Source organism: Euwallacea similis, chromosome 19 (assembly GCF_039881205.1).
Source record: "Euwallacea similis isolate ESF13 chromosome 19, ESF131.1, whole genome shotgun sequence".
Taxonomy (NCBI): Eukaryota; Metazoa; Arthropoda; class Insecta; order Coleoptera; family Curculionidae; genus Euwallacea; species Euwallacea similis.
Genome location: NC_089627.1, coordinates 2,650,540 through 2,667,913, shown reverse-complemented (window position 1 = coordinate 2,667,913; position 17,374 = coordinate 2,650,540). Strand labels below are relative to the sequence as shown.

The 17,374-nt window shown below is 33.6% G+C and overlaps 4 protein-coding genes across 7 annotated transcripts in view; 3 read left to right on the top strand and 1 right to left on the bottom strand.

Annotated features, from left to right (window-relative positions):
* Positions 1 to 13,827, top strand: part of LOC136415142 (CXXC-type zinc finger protein 1-like) — a 140,886-nt gene extending 127,059 nt beyond the window's left edge. Inside the window, exons 1-9 of one of the 3 annotated variants that reach the window (XM_066399586.1) lie at positions 11,159 to 11,309; positions 11,383 to 11,528; positions 11,584 to 11,813; positions 11,885 to 12,032; positions 12,511 to 12,755; positions 12,859 to 12,992; positions 13,047 to 13,194; positions 13,251 to 13,471; positions 13,529 to 13,827. In XM_066399586.1, the coding sequence (XP_066255683.1) occupies positions 11,283 to 11,309; positions 11,383 to 11,528; positions 11,584 to 11,813; positions 11,885 to 12,032; positions 12,511 to 12,755; positions 12,859 to 12,992; positions 13,047 to 13,194; positions 13,251 to 13,471; positions 13,529 to 13,753 (1,524 nt within the window). In that variant the 5' untranslated portion in view covers positions 11,159 to 11,282 and the 3' untranslated portion in view covers positions 13,754 to 13,827. Of the gene's footprint in view, positions 1 to 11,158; positions 11,310 to 11,382; positions 11,529 to 11,583; positions 11,814 to 11,881; positions 12,033 to 12,510; positions 12,756 to 12,858; positions 12,993 to 13,046; positions 13,195 to 13,250; positions 13,472 to 13,528 lie in introns of those variants that run through there. The other 2 variants (XM_066399585.1, XM_066399588.1) reach the window with 2 other exon arrangements.
* Positions 6,076 to 8,410, top strand: Cdk1 (Cyclin-dependent kinase 1). 2 transcript variants are annotated; one of them, XM_066399591.1, is made up of 6 exons: positions 6,076 to 6,304; positions 6,597 to 6,726; positions 6,789 to 6,905; positions 6,957 to 7,161; positions 7,420 to 7,643; positions 7,712 to 8,410. In XM_066399591.1, exons 2-6 carry the CDS (start codon positions 6,611 to 6,613, stop codon positions 7,968 to 7,970), a joined length of 921 nt encoding a protein of 306 aa, XP_066255688.1. In that variant the 5' UTR covers positions 6,076 to 6,304; positions 6,597 to 6,610; the 3' UTR covers positions 7,971 to 8,410. The 2 variants fall into 2 exon arrangements, with proteins under 2 accessions (XP_066255688.1, XP_066255689.1); XM_066399592.1 differs by having other exon boundaries at positions 6,077 to 6,304; positions 6,604 to 6,726.
* Nprl3 (GATOR complex protein Nprl3) lies at positions 8,832 to 10,898 on the bottom strand. The gene has a single exon (XM_066399607.1). The coding sequence runs from the start codon at positions 10,733 to 10,735 to the stop codon at positions 9,029 to 9,031; it is 1,707 nt and encodes a 568-aa protein (XP_066255704.1). The 5' UTR covers positions 10,736 to 10,898; the 3' UTR covers positions 8,832 to 9,028.
* A 294-nt stretch (positions 13,828 to 14,121) lies between the features above and the next one.
* CCT6 (chaperonin containing TCP1 subunit 6) lies at positions 14,122 to 17,058 on the top strand. Its single transcript, XM_066399573.1, has 9 exons — positions 14,122 to 14,349; positions 15,009 to 15,136; positions 15,247 to 15,609; positions 15,663 to 15,814; positions 15,870 to 16,017; positions 16,069 to 16,244; positions 16,306 to 16,432; positions 16,484 to 16,635; positions 16,702 to 17,058. The coding sequence occupies exons 1-9, from the start codon at positions 14,216 to 14,218 to the stop codon at positions 16,915 to 16,917; spliced, it is 1,596 nt and encodes a 531-aa protein (XP_066255670.1). The 5' UTR covers positions 14,122 to 14,215; the 3' UTR covers positions 16,918 to 17,058.
* The last annotated feature ends 316 nt before the right edge of the window (positions 17,059 to 17,374 follow it).

The window sequence follows — 17,374 nt, the reverse complement described above, 5'->3', positions numbered from 1 at the left end:
ACTGTCACTGTTAGTGTCAAGCGGCAGTTTGAAGCCCCATCTAGCGGAGTTAAATAGTCGTTAAAGGGTGCAGCAGGATAAGCATGGCGAATCGGCCTATAAAAGGGATTTCAAATTTTTTGTGTAAAATAGATGTATTTGGTCATAAAAACAACATTTACTTTGACTTTGGGTCGATTTTTCAAAGTGACCTTGAAATATGTCAAAAAGATCGCTTAAGTACCTTTATTACTTTAAACTCAAATATCTCAGAAACTAAAAGAGATATAAAAATAAATCAAAAACGAGTTTGTAACTGATACTCTAAAGAATATTTATGTATTTTTTTATAATTTCAAAAATTTCAAAAACGTAAAAAAAACTTTTAAGTGCTATTTTTTCATTTTGGTTTTTAAGTGACAATCACAAATTTAACACATGTTATGATATGGTCCAAATTCTATCGCCTGTCAAAATTTCAATTTTTAAAAAGTGTCACAACACGTTCAAATATATAAAAAACGATGAGCGCGTCACCAATTATTTGTATTCGTTAATGTTTCAAGTATAAAATAGAAACTAATACAAAATATAATTCTATTTAACAATTTAATCAACTATAGACATTTAGTTTTCATCACTATTTTCATTAATAACCACCGGAGTCTTAGTTTTTTTTAATGTAATATTTAAAATACGTGTTAAATTATTATTATCCTTCCTATTCAGTTTTTTTATTGTATGACTTTGTTCCGGTGATATAGTATTAAATAGGGAACCGTTTGGTGCAAAATAAACAAAATGATTAAAAATTGAAGTTAGAGATTTTATATTATTAATCGATGATACGCCGATAACCGATGAGCAAACCTTTGTCTGAAATTAGTTTAATTATTTTGAGTTTGGTACGGCTTGGGTTTTATTAGACCAACGTTTTTAGCCCTATTATTATTTAGTTTAACTTAGTTTTTTTGTTAGCTATTAGACCCATGTTCCGCGCTTGTGTATATCTTTCCATCTGGCGATATGAATGTTCATGGCTAACACCACCGAAACCGCAAAAAAACTGTTCAGTTTAGGCGAAAATCAGCTGATACTAATTATTGATGGTACATATATTCGGCATCAAAAAAGTAGGAATAATTATTATCAAAGAAAATCGTATTCCGGACAAAAAAAACTCATTTATATAAGCCCTTTACTATACGTACAACAAACGGTTTAGTAGTGGATTTCGCTGGACCATTCTATGGCACTGAAAACGATGCTTCAATAATGAAAGTGGTTTTAGAAGATCCAGCAGGCATATGTTCCATTCTGTTACCAGATGATATACATATTTATTGCTGATTATTGAGACTGTTACTGGGTGTGAATCTCGCGCTCTCTCGCTCACTGTACTCGCGCCACTCTGGCTCTCTCCACCACCGCCTAGACGGTACGTGGATCTTCCCGCATTGTCCGGCGGATTCGAGAAGGGTCAGGCCCTTTTAGAAAACACGGCCACGGACTATAAAAGGTCGCTGGGAAGTAGCACGTGCTCTCTTTCAACGGGTGTCAAAGGAGTACGATACAGTGCAGTGGAGTGTTCTTGAATTGTTAGTCGCTTGTCTGTATTAGATTGGCATTAAATAAATTAGCTCCCCAAACCCAACACTGATCATGGATTTCGGGATGTCATAGAGAATTTAACTCAAAAAGGTTTCAAAGTGTTTATACCAGCAATGAAAAGTAACCGAACTCAACCAACAAAGGAGGAAGCTAAGATGTCACGTAAAATCACTAAAGTCAGATGGGTAATCGAAGCTGTACATAGTATTGTTGGTCAACAATATAGACTTCTACATCATCAAGTTCACAATGCACTTTTGCCTAAAATGGAAAGATTATGCAAAATTGATGGTTTTCTGCATAATTAATATAATAAAAGATTAGGTTCAGACGGTGAATTGAATGACATTATAGTGCAATATATTGATAATAAATTAAACATGCCTAATTCATTGAGTCAAGAAGTTTCAGTAGAAAAATGGAATCGCAGAAAATCTAAATTCAAACAGCTTAATACAAATGACCTTGATTTTGGCTGAGTTGATGGATAATGATAATTTATTAATAAAGTACGTAAAAGAAGCACCTAACATACTAAAAGCAGAAGTTAAATGACGACACATAAACAGAAAAATTTATCGTATTTACATTGATTATGTTCCTGATGGGACATACTATGAAAGTATAAGATGTTATTGCTGTGGTTGTCCTAATGGCAACCGTACTGTAGGATGTTATTCCCATGTGGTGGCTATTATTTACTATTTCTCTTATAGACGATATTTATCTCGTATTTTAAGACCAACCGCAATTTTATCTTCAATTTTTGAAAAAACTAAGACTCCAGTAATTATTAATGAAGATAGTGATGAAGACTAATAGTTGATTAAATTGTAGAATATAATAATATCCTGTATTAGTTATTAGTTATAATTTATTATTTTTTACTTGTATTTGTATAAGTTATTATTAGTTTCTATTTTATACTCGAAACTTTAACGAATATAAATAATTGGTGACGCACTCATCGTTTTTTATATATTTGAATGTGTTGCCACACTTTTTAAAAATTGAAATTTTTACAGGAGATAGAGCTTGGACCATATTATAACATGTATTAAATTTGTGATTGTCACTCAAAAACCAAAATGAAAAAATAGCACTTAAAAGTTTTTGAAAATATTGCGATTCTCTAAAAAGTATTAAAAAATACATAAATATTCTTTAAAGTATCAGTTACAAACTGATTTTTGAATCGTTTTTGTATCTCTTTTAGTTTCTGAGATATTTGAGTTTAAAGTAATAAAGGTACTTAAGCGATCTTTTTGACATATTATTTCAAGGTCACTTTGAAAAATCGCTCCAAAGTCAAAGTAAATGTTGTTTTTATGACCAAATACATCTATTTTACACAAAAAAATTTGAAATCCCTTTTATAGGCCGAATCGCCATGCTTATCCTGCTATACCCTTTTGTTTTCAACTTTAATTTTAACTAGTAATTTTAATCATTGGATAAATATAATGAATTTCAAAAGAATGAACTTGTTATATAAATTTATCATTGAGCAATGCTATTGCTTAATAAATAAGATAAAATGGGTGCTTGAATATTTTGATTAATGCTATACACATAATAGTTTAGTTATACAGCAACTCTGAATTAACAAATTTGGTAACAAAAAGGTGAAAAAAATAGGATAGCTTACTGTTACTAATGGGCATATCTAGCCTTATTTTCTGAGTTTTTACAGACTAGGGATTTGAATCTTCTCTATCTGTAGGTACACAACCAATTTGCAGTCACCGTAAAATACAGAATTTTACAAAGATTTTAACTTCTTTTTATCTAATATTTGGGAGGACTTCTGGTTCCAAAACATTTCATGTACCTGGCTATATCTCTTGTTCTTTTCTTCGGATCCCCTAATAACATTGAAAATTAGATAGTTACAATGAGGGACAAAAGTATTGGCACCCCAGAGGTTTGAATATAAAGTGACTGATTTTGGTACATTAGTAAATACAACAAAACAAATGAAAACTAATTTATTTTAAACCTCATATCTTAAAGTATTAATTATCTCTACATTTAATATACGATTTTTCTAACCAATAATAAATTGAAAATATGTAATCTAATTATAAAAAACCATGGACAAAAATATTGGCGCACTTTAGTTATGTACATAATTAATTACAACTAATACTTTGTATGAAGACCTTTTCTTTTCATTACTTCAGCTAATCGTTTTGGTATTGAATATACTAAATTTTGAGTAAAATTTGGCTCTATATTTTCCCATTCTCGTTGTAAAATTTCTTTCAGCTCTAGTTTGCTTGAAATGTGATGTTTCCTTACTTTTTTTTCTAGTTCATTCCAAACATGCTCAATTAGATTGAGTTCTGGTGACTGTGAAGGGTATTTAAAGTGTGGGGAACATTAAATGCGATCCATTGTTTTACGATGTATGTTGTATGCTTCGGATCATTATCCTGTTAAAAATAAAATCCGTGATCTAATTGAAGCTTTTCATTACTCTGCTTTAAATTATTTTTAAGAATATTTAAATAAATGGTCTTATCCATCACATTATCGATGAAGACAACATTTCCAATACCAATCGAAGCTGTACACTTCCATACCAAGACACTACCACCTCCATGTTTGACGATCTTATGAAGATTTTGTTGTTCAAGTTCTGTGTTCGGTTTTCTCCATACGCACACTTTACCATCGGACTGAAAAATGTTGAATTTAGATTAATCGGAAAATAATATGTTGTTCCAAAATTGGTTGTCCCGGTCACACGGTTTTTAACAAAATTTAGTCTCTTTTTCTGATGTACTTTGCTGATATAGGGTTTCTTTCTGGCTACCCTAGCTCTATATTTAGCATGATGAAGGATCCTGCGTACTGTTTTACTGCTAACATCTTTACCATCCTCTACTCTTAAAATAGAGGCACTTGTTCGAGGATTAAGTTTAATTTTATTGACTACTTTTCTCTCTTCCCGAGCAGACAACTTTTTTTGGCGGTTACTTTTGGGTTGATTTAAAAAATCATTACTATTTTCAAATCTTTTTATATTATTTATAATTGTAAAACGGCTCTTCTTTACTATATTTGCAATATCTGAATAAGATCTATCATCTCTACGTAAGTTTACAATTATTTTCCTTTGACTAATAGTTGTTTCTTGACCCTTGCGTCCCATTATTATCAAAACTACCAACTACCGCAAATATTTTTAACTTTGCTTGTCCCCACACGCAAAGAACGCATATTAAGTATAAAAAAATAGTAAACAAATCGTTTGTGAATCAGGAAAACTATTTAATTAAGTATATAACTAAAGTGTGTCAATATTTTGGTCCATGATTTTCTATAGTTAGATTACATATTTGCAATTTATTATTTGTTAGAAAAATCATATAATATTATATTTAGGGGTAATTAATACTTTAAGATATGAGGTTTAAAATAAACTAGTTTTCATTTGTTTTGTTGTATTTACTAATGTACCAAAATCAGTCACTTTATATTCAAACCTCTGGGGTGCCAATATTTTTATCCTTCACTGTATGTGTTCAATTATTATTTAAATCAGATAAAATTAGTTGATAAAGGGCTCTCGAGGTGGCTCTGATGGGTGTCAGATTATTTGCGATCTCAGGGATTAATCCGTTATCAGGGAAAATCAGGCAAACTTGCGGACAAATGCTAGGGAATTGGCAACAATGTCGACAACACAGAACGGCACCCGTCAGCTTCCATAGTAAGATTTAGTTTTGTCATCTGAGACATTGACATTAGTGACATGTGCCATTCAACAGATATTCAAATGGATGGTTCATTGCCAAGTTTATTTTCAAACAAAATAATTATTGTACTGATTGAGTAAATTTGAATTTTTAAAAAACCAACCTCTGACTGCTTTGGATAAGTACTAAACTTTATTAAAGGAAATTGTTGTTTGTCACTTTAAATGTTCCAACATTCCAAAAATCAGAATAGTAAATATTTTATAGGCGTTACGTTCTTAATTGACAAATCTTAGTACACTTATATACGGCAAATAAAAATAAGGAATTCTTTTTATTAATATTTTTACGCGAAGCCATAATAACTTAAAATCATAAGACTCAAAGCAAAATAAATGAGGATTTGTTCAGGTTAGCTTTAACCATATAGTAAACATATAGACTCTGCGGACAGGACAAAACTTTCTTCGATTACTTTCGTAGAATTCCCGTCAGAATAAATTAAGTACAACCTGGCAACATAGCAACGAATTATCCCAAAAATGTTACAAATATGAAATTTCTTTGAAAATATCGCTATTTTCCTAAATTTAAATTCGGATTTCTCTCTAAAAAACACGTTCTCTAAGGATACCTCTCTTAAATTGCTCTATAAAGCGTGTTTTATGTATTAAACATAAAATTAACCTTCTATCAAGAGGGCACTAAAGTTAACAAGACCCCTCTTTCCCTCCATTTTCTTCTTTACATTGGTATGTACTCTACGTCGTTTCGACAGGAATAATAAAATATAAATTTTCCTTTGATAGAGAGAGATAACAACAATACCTCAGACGTAAAGGCTTTTTAATTGAGGGTCGGGCGTCTTTCATTGGCCGTTTCAAACAGCTGTCAACTGGAATTTTCAACTTCAACTCCTTGCCCGTTTCCGTTCCAATCCAAAAGACAAATTTATGAAAAGTTCGTTAGAACTTTAGTGTTTGATATTTAATAAAATTATTTATTTTTCGGTAAGTTTCGAGCTTTAATTTTCTAATGGAGTCTTTGAAACATCCCCTACAGAGATTGTTTTCTTATAATTTCCTGCCAAACCAATAGCTGATTCCCCATTGTCATTTTCTCTTGCCTCAGCTTTCCACCATGTTCGTCCACACAATTTTAATGGAAAACTATAGGTTTTTCCATTATTTAATTCTAGTCAAAACAGCACTAACGCCCCAAAGACCAATTAATTTAAAAACGTTAAAACAAAATACCTTGCCTTAGGTTTAGGTTAATTAACTTCATGTGATACTCCTGAAGATTTTAGGTAAACTATGAGCAAAATAGAAGACTTTTTTAAACTTGAAAAGATCGGAGAGGGGACGTATGGAGTGGTTTATAAAGGGAAGAATAAAAAGACTGGAGAAATGGTCGCCATGAAACGAATACGGTAAGTTTGACTTTACCATTTGTCATGCCATTGAAACTTTTACATTCGGTTTTAAACATAAGCCTTGAAAATGAAGACGAGGGTATTCCCTCAACTGCCCTAAGGGAAATGAGCTTACTAAAAGAGTTGCGCCACAGGAACATTGTAAGTTTGCTTGAAATTATTATGGATGAGCCAAGGTAAGTTATAATTCCTGTGCACTACTTCTATGGCAGTTTACTTTATTTCAGGCTGTATTTAATTTTTGAGTTCCTAAGCATGGACCTGAAAAAGTACTTGGATTTAATTGAATCCGATAAATGCATGGATCCAAAACTTGTAAAAAGTTATTTGTATCAAATTAATGAAGCCATTTTGTTTTGCCATCAGCGTAGAGTTATCCACAGAGATCTTAAACCTCAAAATTTGTTAATCAGCAAAGATGGCTTAATTAAAGTAAGTAGAACTTTAGATTTGCTGCAGCAAAAAAGTGTCCAGTCCTGTTTATTTTTCTGTGAGAATTATTTTTTGTAATTGTTGAGTAGCTATAATTGGTTTTAATAACTGTTAATGCTTGTGGAATAAATAAGTAGAATTACAACAAACAAACTCTAAATGTCTATAACAAACAATACTTTTTTTATAACAATCATTGGCTGGACAACTTTTAGTGAGCCACCCTGTATGTGGGTATTTTAAGTCATAACCTGATAGGTGGCCGATTTTGGTTTGGGCAGAACCTTTGGGATTCCTGTGAGGATTTATACACATGAAATTGTAACTTTGTGGTATAGAGCCCCTGAGGTATTATTAGGCTCCCCCAGGTACTCTTGTCCAGTGGACGTATGGTCCATTGGTTGTATATTTGCAGAAATGGCCACTAAAAAGCCATTATTTCAAGGCGATTCAGAGATTGATCAACTCTTTCGTATTTTCAGGTACTAACCATTTTACAAAATATTAAACCTTTTTTGTTATGAAATTGATTTTTTCATCCAAAAACTAGGATCCTACGGACACCAACTGAAGAACTATGGAAAGGAGTTTCCTCACTGCCAGACTATCATGCAACATTCCCCAACTGGACCACTTTCACCTTGTCCAAACAAGTAAAAAACATGGATGAAGGAGCCTTGGATTTGCTTACAAAAATGCTAATTTATGACCCTACTAAACGTATCTCTGCCAAGGGAATTGCTCAGCATCCCTACTTTAAGGATTTAGATCTGAAAGTAAAGCCTACATTCATTGACAAGGATAAGTGATGATGAAGACTAGGATCGGTTCAATATTGGTTACCTACTTTTATTTGAGTGGGACATTGAATTTATAAATATATTAAATTGATTAAGAGTTTTATTATTTGCTCCAGGGGGTTGTTAAACATACACGAACTTGTGTACCAAGTTGTACATTTTTGAGCTCAAGTATTTTCTAAATTCTACACTCAAGGCCTACTAAAAATATTGGTGCGTTTTTTTCTAAACTAATTTAAACGAAAACCTGCATGTGTCTGTTCATAAAATAATGATTAGATGAATAATTATTCTTAGTTTTCTTTAAGGTCTCAAAGTTCAAATATAATGATCTGTTTCATTTAAAGTAGCAGAGATCAAAGTCTGTGCCATAAAGGCGCCATATTTTTATTCCCTCATGTAATATTTTGTATTTTTATATTCATAAATACAACACTGATATCTTATAATTAGCGTTTCATTTACTGACGACTTATTCAAGAATGTGTTGCTGTTGTGCGAAAGGATTCTAAATTTCTGCTTTATACACACATAATAAACGGAAATCAGTACCTCTCTTTGGAACCACATATTGTTTTTATAGGTTTCCTTATGATTTTTTACCGGTTTTTAATTATGGTAAAAATTACGCGTTTTCTATATTTTCGAATATCATATGATAAACATGTAAGGATGAATAACTTTTTAACACGAATTCGAATTTCGCAAACTTGGGGAAACCCGGAAAATGAACCATTCTGTCTATTTCCAGACACTCGTTATGAGTAATAATAAATATAACTCACTAAATCGAGCAGTGAGGTTTGCAGAAATTAAATGAACGTGTTTTGTAGTTTTATCCATCAAACTTACATTGAAAAAAAAAACTGATTTGTAACAATATAAAATGAGTGGTCATTTATTAAAACTTACTTTGTTCAATTATACCTATTTCAGAATAAACTATATACCACAAGCTTAATTATCCCCATTAGAATAAAACAAATTAAATCACAAAAACTGAACATTTTTTTAAAACTTTCCACAAACAGTAACAATTTGAATTAAAATTACAGCCCATAAACTTCTTACATAGGGCAAGAAAACATAGCAATTGCTGGGTCTTCACTATCATAAGTTATCAGCACATCCCTAAATTTATCCAGAAGCTGAGTGAGTTGACTCCTCCTCAAGTTTTCCAGGTACATGATTTCTTCAACATGATGATTGCCTTCAAAATATCCCTTCCTACACAATCTGGCAAACAACTTCAAATCCTCAGGAGTGTTTGTCGCGGGAATTTTAAAAATTTGTGTCCTCTCTTCATCTGGAAAATCCAAAAGCAGCTCCTCCTGATAATCTTGCTTGTCATCATCAGTGGATGCAAAACTTACACTTTCCAAATTCAAGTGTTTAATGAAATCAAGTGCTTCTGACACTGTAGATGCCCCACTCTCTGATTCTGTCCTTGAGGGCTCTGGAAATGATGTAGATAACACTGAACTAGTGCGAGGAGAGGGAGTTTTGCCGCACTTTCTATTGGCTTTACTTGGAGCTCCACTGTCGGTAGGCATATATTCAATATAAGTATGCAGCTGCAGCAAAAGATGATGTTGCAACATCCAAATGATATTCTGTACTAAAGAGGACTGAAGGTTGGGTTTGCAAAGTGGGTTAAACTTAGAGAGCAAGCTTGTAGGGATAGAAAACTCGTGAATAGTTCTTATTAAGTGTAAGCCAGGAAAGGCTTTACTAAATTTTTCAATTAGGGGAGAATTGTGATGCAAAGGTGCACTAGGAGAAATCACATATCTGTTTGTAGCACACACAGGAAAAATCACTGTTGCCTTGGCCCAGTAAACTAAGTGAGCTGTAAGTTCAAATACATGAGACAATGTCAAATCTGAATCAGCAGCCAAAGTCTGCAGATTTTTCATTGGTGAATACTGAGTGAGCATTTTAACTAATGAAGGGCTACAATCCAAGCAAGTAAAATCAATTAGATGCTCCACAGGATGAAGCAGCAACAAACTGTGGTAAGGCCTTAAGGCCTGAATACATCTATCAATGTCATCAGGCTCCACGATTTGTCCTCTTAAGTGCCACTGATGAGCTTTCTGAGGCAGGCAAAAACTAAAACTTATCCACCTGTTAATTGTCACATTAACCAAACCACTGTTGCACAGATTTTCATACAGTCTTTTAACATTCTCAGCCAAAGTGCATTTACCTAGGATCACTTGAAATGCTGACCCATTGTTTGTAGTGCAATCATCATGTGCTGCCATCATTGTCTGTGTTTGTTCTGATATATATCCACACCTCTTTTCCTCGTGGCTCAGGATAATACCCAATCTTTGACTGAGATCATGATAGCACCCCACTACTGAATGACTGGCTAATGCAGAAAGGGCAAATACTATGTTTATTAGCATGATACCTGAATCATCTTTATCAGTTTGCTTGTTTTTTAATTGTAGCAAAGTGGGGTGACTAACGAATCTCACATCATTAACTTTAAGTTCAAACTTCTTATTGCACAAATCAGTTTTCACTGCAAATAAGGAGGAGAGAACTTCATCACTAAACCCTGTTAGAACACCTTTATTGATGTTAGATGAACAGATTGTAGGGGTTTGTAATGTTTCATCTGCTGAGGGGAGGGTGTATGGGTTCTTCCTGGCTTTATTAGATTTCTGTTTGTTTTCTTGGATGTGAAATGGATATCGAAAGAGAAGTCTATCGCCTTTGCTGTCTGATTTTACTAGGATTACACTTAGAGGATTCACTTCCATTGTCCCTTATCAGCTTGTAGTGACGTGTATGTAGGTTATTTTATATTTGTTGGGTCTATAGGTTTAGGGCATTTTCTTATTTACTTTCCCCTAAGTTTCAATTCATGTTTGTAAACATGTTTTGGTTATTTGTTGTTTTGAAAAACATTTTTATAATGAATAAGTGGGGTTAGGTTTCCTATATAAATAGCATTAACTTTGTACGTTAAAGCCAAGTTTGGTTAGAAATTTCTGAATGGTAAAGTCTTTTATCTTCTTTTTTGCCATCAATTTTGATAAGTTGGAGTGTGATAGCGTGATATTCGAAACACTCTTGATGCAGTACCAATTTAGTGTTTTGATGGTGTCTGAACATGCCTTCCTTGACGTCAACTTTCAATGATTGGTGGAATTAAGGGTGTTTTGGGTGTTTTTATAAAAGTTTTGTCAATAAATTTGTGATTTTTCTTAACATTTTCCACTTTTTACAACTTTTTTAAAGAATGAATGAATAAAAACAGAGATTATCTTGAATTAATATATATCCAGTAACTCGTTGGAATCAAACATGTCTAGAAGATTTCAGGAGGTTTCTGTAAGTATTTAAAATCCAACTTAAAAAACTGCAAATAAATATTTTTCATATTTTTATTTTATCTTTGCACAAGAAAGAGGACATTGCAAGGCAATTTGTCCTTCCAGAGCGACAATCGAAAATTGATACTCTGCTGCGGCAGGATGGTCAAGCTTATTGCATATGCAGATCATCAGATTCATCGAGGTTTATGATAGCTTGTGATGCTTGCGAAGAATGGTAAATGTGTTACTTATTAATTTCATAACTTATAGCGTGTACCAACAAATTTAAGGTATCATGGAGATTGCATTAAAATTTCTGAAAAAGATGCCAAAATGATTAAACAATACTTTTGCATTCGATGCCGAAAGGAAGATCCCACATTAAAGACAAAGTGGCGCACAAAGCGAGAGAGAGCTGAATCAAACTTACAGCAGCCTGATGAAAAGAAATCTAAAAAACGCAAAGAAAGATATGATAGGAACTTTGAAACTGTTAGGCATAAGGAAGAGAAGTCCAAAGGTAGTTCTGTCTCATTTCGCTATAATTCTTCATATTTTTAAGTAATATTTTTATTATTTAAAACAAAGCAGACAAGAAGACCAAGAAATGTGGAGAGTGTATGGGTTGTTATAGAAAGGAAGATTGTGGAAGATGTGATGTTTGCACAAGAAAAGCAAAACATGGGAAATCAAAGGACAGGTGTAAACAGAGGATTTGTGTTAATGCCTTAGGAGGAGGGTAATTGGATCATCTCATCTTTTTTTTTATTTGCTACTTATATTAATAGATTCGATAATGCACTTGCTGTAAACCATAACAATGTCCATCAATTTATGCACATGAGTAGCCTCTCAAAGGTTGGTGAAAATGTTGTTAAACCAGTAATGTAAGCAAACTGTTAGTCAGATGTCATAAATTCAGTATTTTGTTGGGTGACTTGGAACCCAAACTTTAAAAACTTTCTTACAAGTCTTACAAGTTAAAGTCCACATCATGTTTGGTAAATGCAAAAAGGCACATACAAGCACTAAGCCAAAACTTAGAAACACTCATGACAGAAATAGGCAAGTTTCAAAAAGACATTTTTTACAGATAATTTTTACCAAACCCTCTCAAATATTGCCCTTCTCAACTTTTTCACCTACCTCAATTGAAGTTTTAAACATTTTTGTATCCAATGGTGAGTCCATAAAACTTTCAATGAGAATATTTTTAGTGCCATTCGAATTCGTAAGGACTCGGCTTCAGATGGAGACCAATATAACAATGAGCACCTTAAAACTAACTATGCAAGACAATGCTTAGGCCCAAAGTGCCTCAAAAGTGCCCGTTATGGCTCGAAATATTGTTCTGATGAGTGCGGTATGAATCTAGCCAAAACGCGCATTCTTAATGTGTTGCCTGCAAGACTGCAAGAATGGACATTGACTCCTGGAATACCGGAGCAGATGAATATCAAGGGTATTTTGTCGTTGTTTATGCGTTTGAAAGTTACCTTTAGTGATATTAAAATTAATGTTTCAATATTTAACCTAACTTGCGATATTAATCGTTCTTAACGCAGAATTGGAGCAAGTCCGTAAGCGACAGCTGGAAATACGAGACATCCTTAAGGAGTTGGATAAACGCTATAGGGAGATCGATTGTCTAGTAGATAGGGCTAAGAATGCTAGCATAGATCCCAATTGGGAGAATGATGTATTAGTACTCTATCTTTTCAAGTTATTGTTTCTGTACTATTCTTATTTTTAGGTGGAAAAAGATGAAGAATGTACTATGTACTGCGTGACCTGTGGACACGAAATACACTCAAAAACTGCCATTAAACATATGGAGAAATGCTTTATCAAATATGAGGCTCAAACAACTTTTGGGGGCGCGTGCAAGACGCGTATTGAAGGTACTGAGGAGAACCAAAAATTTCACAATTTTTTTCATTTTATTTCCCATCTTTAGGTAACATGTTCTGCGACTTCTATAATGCAAGCAACAAGACTTACTGCAAGCGTCTGCGAGTTTTGTGTCCAGAACATTCCAAAGATCCGAAAATATCCGAACAGGAAGTGTGCGGCTGCCCCCTTGTCACCGACCTGTTTTCTCCTACTGGATACTTTTGCAGGGTACCAAAAAAGTCTTGTACCAAACACTATATTTGGGAGAAATTGAGGAGGGCTGAAGTATTAATAATTAGTTATTTTAATTTATTGAGCCAAGCTACTTCCTTAGTATTCCAGGTTGATTTGGAGAGAGTTCGCCAGTGGTTGAAACTAGACGAATTGCTGGAACGAGAAAGGCTTCTGAGGGCAACCATGAGGAATAGAGCTGGGGTCTTGGCACTAATGTTGCATAGCACCTTTAATCATGAACTATTGGAGAGAATGCGTAAGGCGCCAGATCAGCAGTCTTGGCAAAGCGCGATTGAAATGGCCCGGCAGCAGGCTGAGGCTGTGTATTCTTAATGTATCTATAGTTAGTTTTCATGTTTGTATTGATTATTATTACGCATAGGCGGCTAATAAAATATTCAATCATGCATTTTTATATTTTCCGTAATATTCGATACCTTGAGAGGAGAGTGTCCCTGTCCCTGATCTGACTTACTTAATTTTCGTTATTCTTATTTTATGTTCTTCATTTTTCAACGATATTGTTCATAAGGTCAAACATCACAAAACTGATATCAGTTTTTTTGTACAAAATTTCGTTTAGGAAGCTAAGCGAATTTAATCTACACAGTGACGTCACTCCAGATCTTAAATTTTCAGGAGTCATACAAGTTAAAATCATTTTGACTTTGACAATAACGACAATAATTGTCAACTTATCTGTCAGCCGCCATAGTTAATTAATTAATGCCGCACATTTCTTGTGTATTTAGTTTTCCGGTAAATTATTAATTTTTCTCTTAAAAAGTGTGAATAATGGCGATCAGCTTGTTGAATCCTAAAGCCGAAGTGGCCAGGGCTGCTCAGGCTTTAGCAGTGAATATTTCTGCAGCCAAGGGTATTCAGGAAGTGATGAAAACCAACTTGGGACCCAAGGGAACCATGAAGATGTAAGTCACATGTTACAAATTTCAGTTTTTTTTTAATTACTAAAGAGATAATTTGTGATTCGTACTGAAAATATTTCTTGGAACACAGTAAACTATCAATCACTACAAAATCATTATATTAACAGTGTGTTAACAGTGTGTAATTCACCTGTTGAGTACACTTTTTTACCCTCTCCCACCTTCTAAAAACTAAACCTGAAAATTTTGAGTACAGGCCATAAACCACAATCCCTACTTTTATTTTGTTATGTGCTCTGCTGTTATGACACTTTGATAAGCATCTTACCTTACAATGAACCCTACAACATTTCATAGTATGGACAATATATAGAAGAAATCGCTAAGTAACAATGAACTTTACTCTCAAGGGTAGTTTTTCTTAATGATTATAATAATTTTCTTAAGTGTTTTACAATCTGAAAACAATAAGGTTAATAAGTTTTCAAATGGAGTCTTGATAGTTTTATGATTATTATTATGCTTTGTAAACTAAGATTCGTGGACAAACATACACTTCCAAGCTTTCTTGTTCCTTGTTTTCATTATAAAATTTTATAAACACAGACTATCCTAATATGAAATTTGCTTCATAATATCAAAGAAAATTAGAGTTCCATACAATTATTTCCTCTTTGTCAGCTTGCTTTGATTATTTTCAGGTTGGTATCTGGTGCTGGTGATATAAAAATCACCAAAGATGGCAATGTTTTACTTCATGAAATGCAGATTCAACATCCTACAGCCTCATTGATTGCCAGAGCATCAACAGCCCAAGATGATATGACAGGTTAGACCTAAGTTTTGGATAAGTGATTGGAAATTATTGGATAAATCTATTGAAAATCATTAAGCATAACATTAACATTCATATGAATAACAAGGTTATAATTTCTCTAGGTGATGGAACTACTTCAACAGTCTTGTTGATTGGTGAACTGTTAAAACAAGCAGACATTTACGTAGCTGAAGGCCTTCACCCGCGGCTTCTAACTGAGGGCTTTGACAAAGCTAAAACTAAGGCATTAGAAATTCTTGATAAAATAAAGATTCCTATTGATATCAATAAGGAAAACCTGCTAGAAGTGTGCAGAACCAGTTTAAGAACAAAAGTACACCAAAAACTAGCCGATGTGCTAACTGATGTATGTGTTGATGCAATTCTTGCCATTAGGCCCAAAGATGGTAAACCTGTGGATTTGCATATGGTTGAACTTATGCAGATGCAACATAAAACTGAAAGTGACACTTCTTTGATTAAGGGTAGGGCTCAAGTTTTTAGTTTTATTTTGTCATTATTTATGGTTTTTGTTTAGGCCTTGTGCTTGATCATGGGTCTCGCCACCCAGATATGCCAAAACGTCTTGAGAATTGTTACATTTTAACTTGCAATGTGAGTTTGGAGTATGAGAAGAGTGAGGTCAATTCAGGGTTCTTTTACAAGACTGCAGAGGAAAGGGATAAGATGGTATTGTAGGAGTATTATTTCTTTCAGCTTTGGGGTTAAAATCTGGCATTTATAGGTATTGGCAGAACGCGAATTTATCGATCACAGGGTGAAGAAAGTTATAGAACTGAAGAAAAAGGTGTGTACGGGAACGGACAAGTCTTTCGTTATTATCAATCAAAAAGGAATTGACCCTATGAGTTTAGATCAACTAGCAAAGGAAGGTTGGTAGCCATGGATTGCATAAGCTTTCTTGTCTTACTTGCAAGTTTTAGGCATTATTGCCTTAAGAAGAGCGAAACGCAGGAACATGGAAAGGTTATCTTTGGCTTGTGGTGGCGTTGCTATGAATACTTTTGATGATTTAACTCCGTCTTGCTTGGGCTACGCTGGTGAAGTCTATGAGCACGTTTTGGGCGAGAATAAATACACTTTTGTGGAGAAATGCAAGGCAAGGATTTAAGGATTTTTGTCAAATACTTTAAAGTACTTTTATTTTTATACATTTACAGAATCCTCAGTCCGTGACTATTTTAGTGAAAGGTCCGAATAAACATTCTTTGCAGCAAATCAACGATTCTATTCGAGATGGTTTGCGGGCTATTAACAATGCCATTGAGGATAAGGCAGTTATTCCAGGTAACTTATAAATAAAAATATATTTTTTGTGTTTAAGTATTTGGTTTTCAGGTGCTGGCGCTTTTGAAATAACCGCTAATAAAGAGCTGTTACAATGGAAAGATACCGTCAAAGGCAAGGCCAGATTGGGTGTAGTAGCTTATGCTGAAGCGTTGCTTATTATTCCCAAAACGTTGGCTATTAATTCAGGATTTGATGTCCAGGTTAGTTTAATTTTGCTTGCTCGAAGACGCTCCTCAGTAATCAATTCTTTTTGCTTCTTTTTTTAGGAAACTATAGTAAAGCTCCTAGAAGAAAGCCGCATAAGTTCGGAACCGATTGGATTGGATCTGATTTCCGGGGAGCCGATTATACCGAAAGATGCTGGAATCTTCGATAATTATGTGGTTAAAAAACAAATCATAAATTCTTGTTCAGTGATTGCCAGCAATTTGCTCTTGGTTGACGAAATTATGCGAGCTGGAATGAGCAGTCTTAAAGGATAATTTTCATAATTATTTTTTTAATGTTTTTAATGATCTTTCATTTCACTAAATGTTGCTTTTTCATCTGAATTTGGACTTTCGTAATTATTTAACAAAATCGCTTTTTGTAACGTTTTGAAATATAAACTAATTTTAGCAGTTTTAGTTGTGTTTTATTTCTGCGGTTCTAAATTAGTCAAAAAGATCCTATTGAAAAAAGTAACAGTATACATGATGTCCTATTAATAAATAAAAATTTAGAATTAATTTTCATTAAACTATGAATGTTTAAAGTGTTGAAGATTTTCGAAATATTGGTTAACATATGCAGGGCATCCTAAATGCTATGCGATACTATAAAGTGTAAGCCTAGGTTATACTCTGCGTTCAATATAAGAAGGGCCAGTATGGGGATTTCATATCGACCTCTTGCTCGTTATATTCATGGTCACACTTTCCGTATTTCTAGAGGAAATCA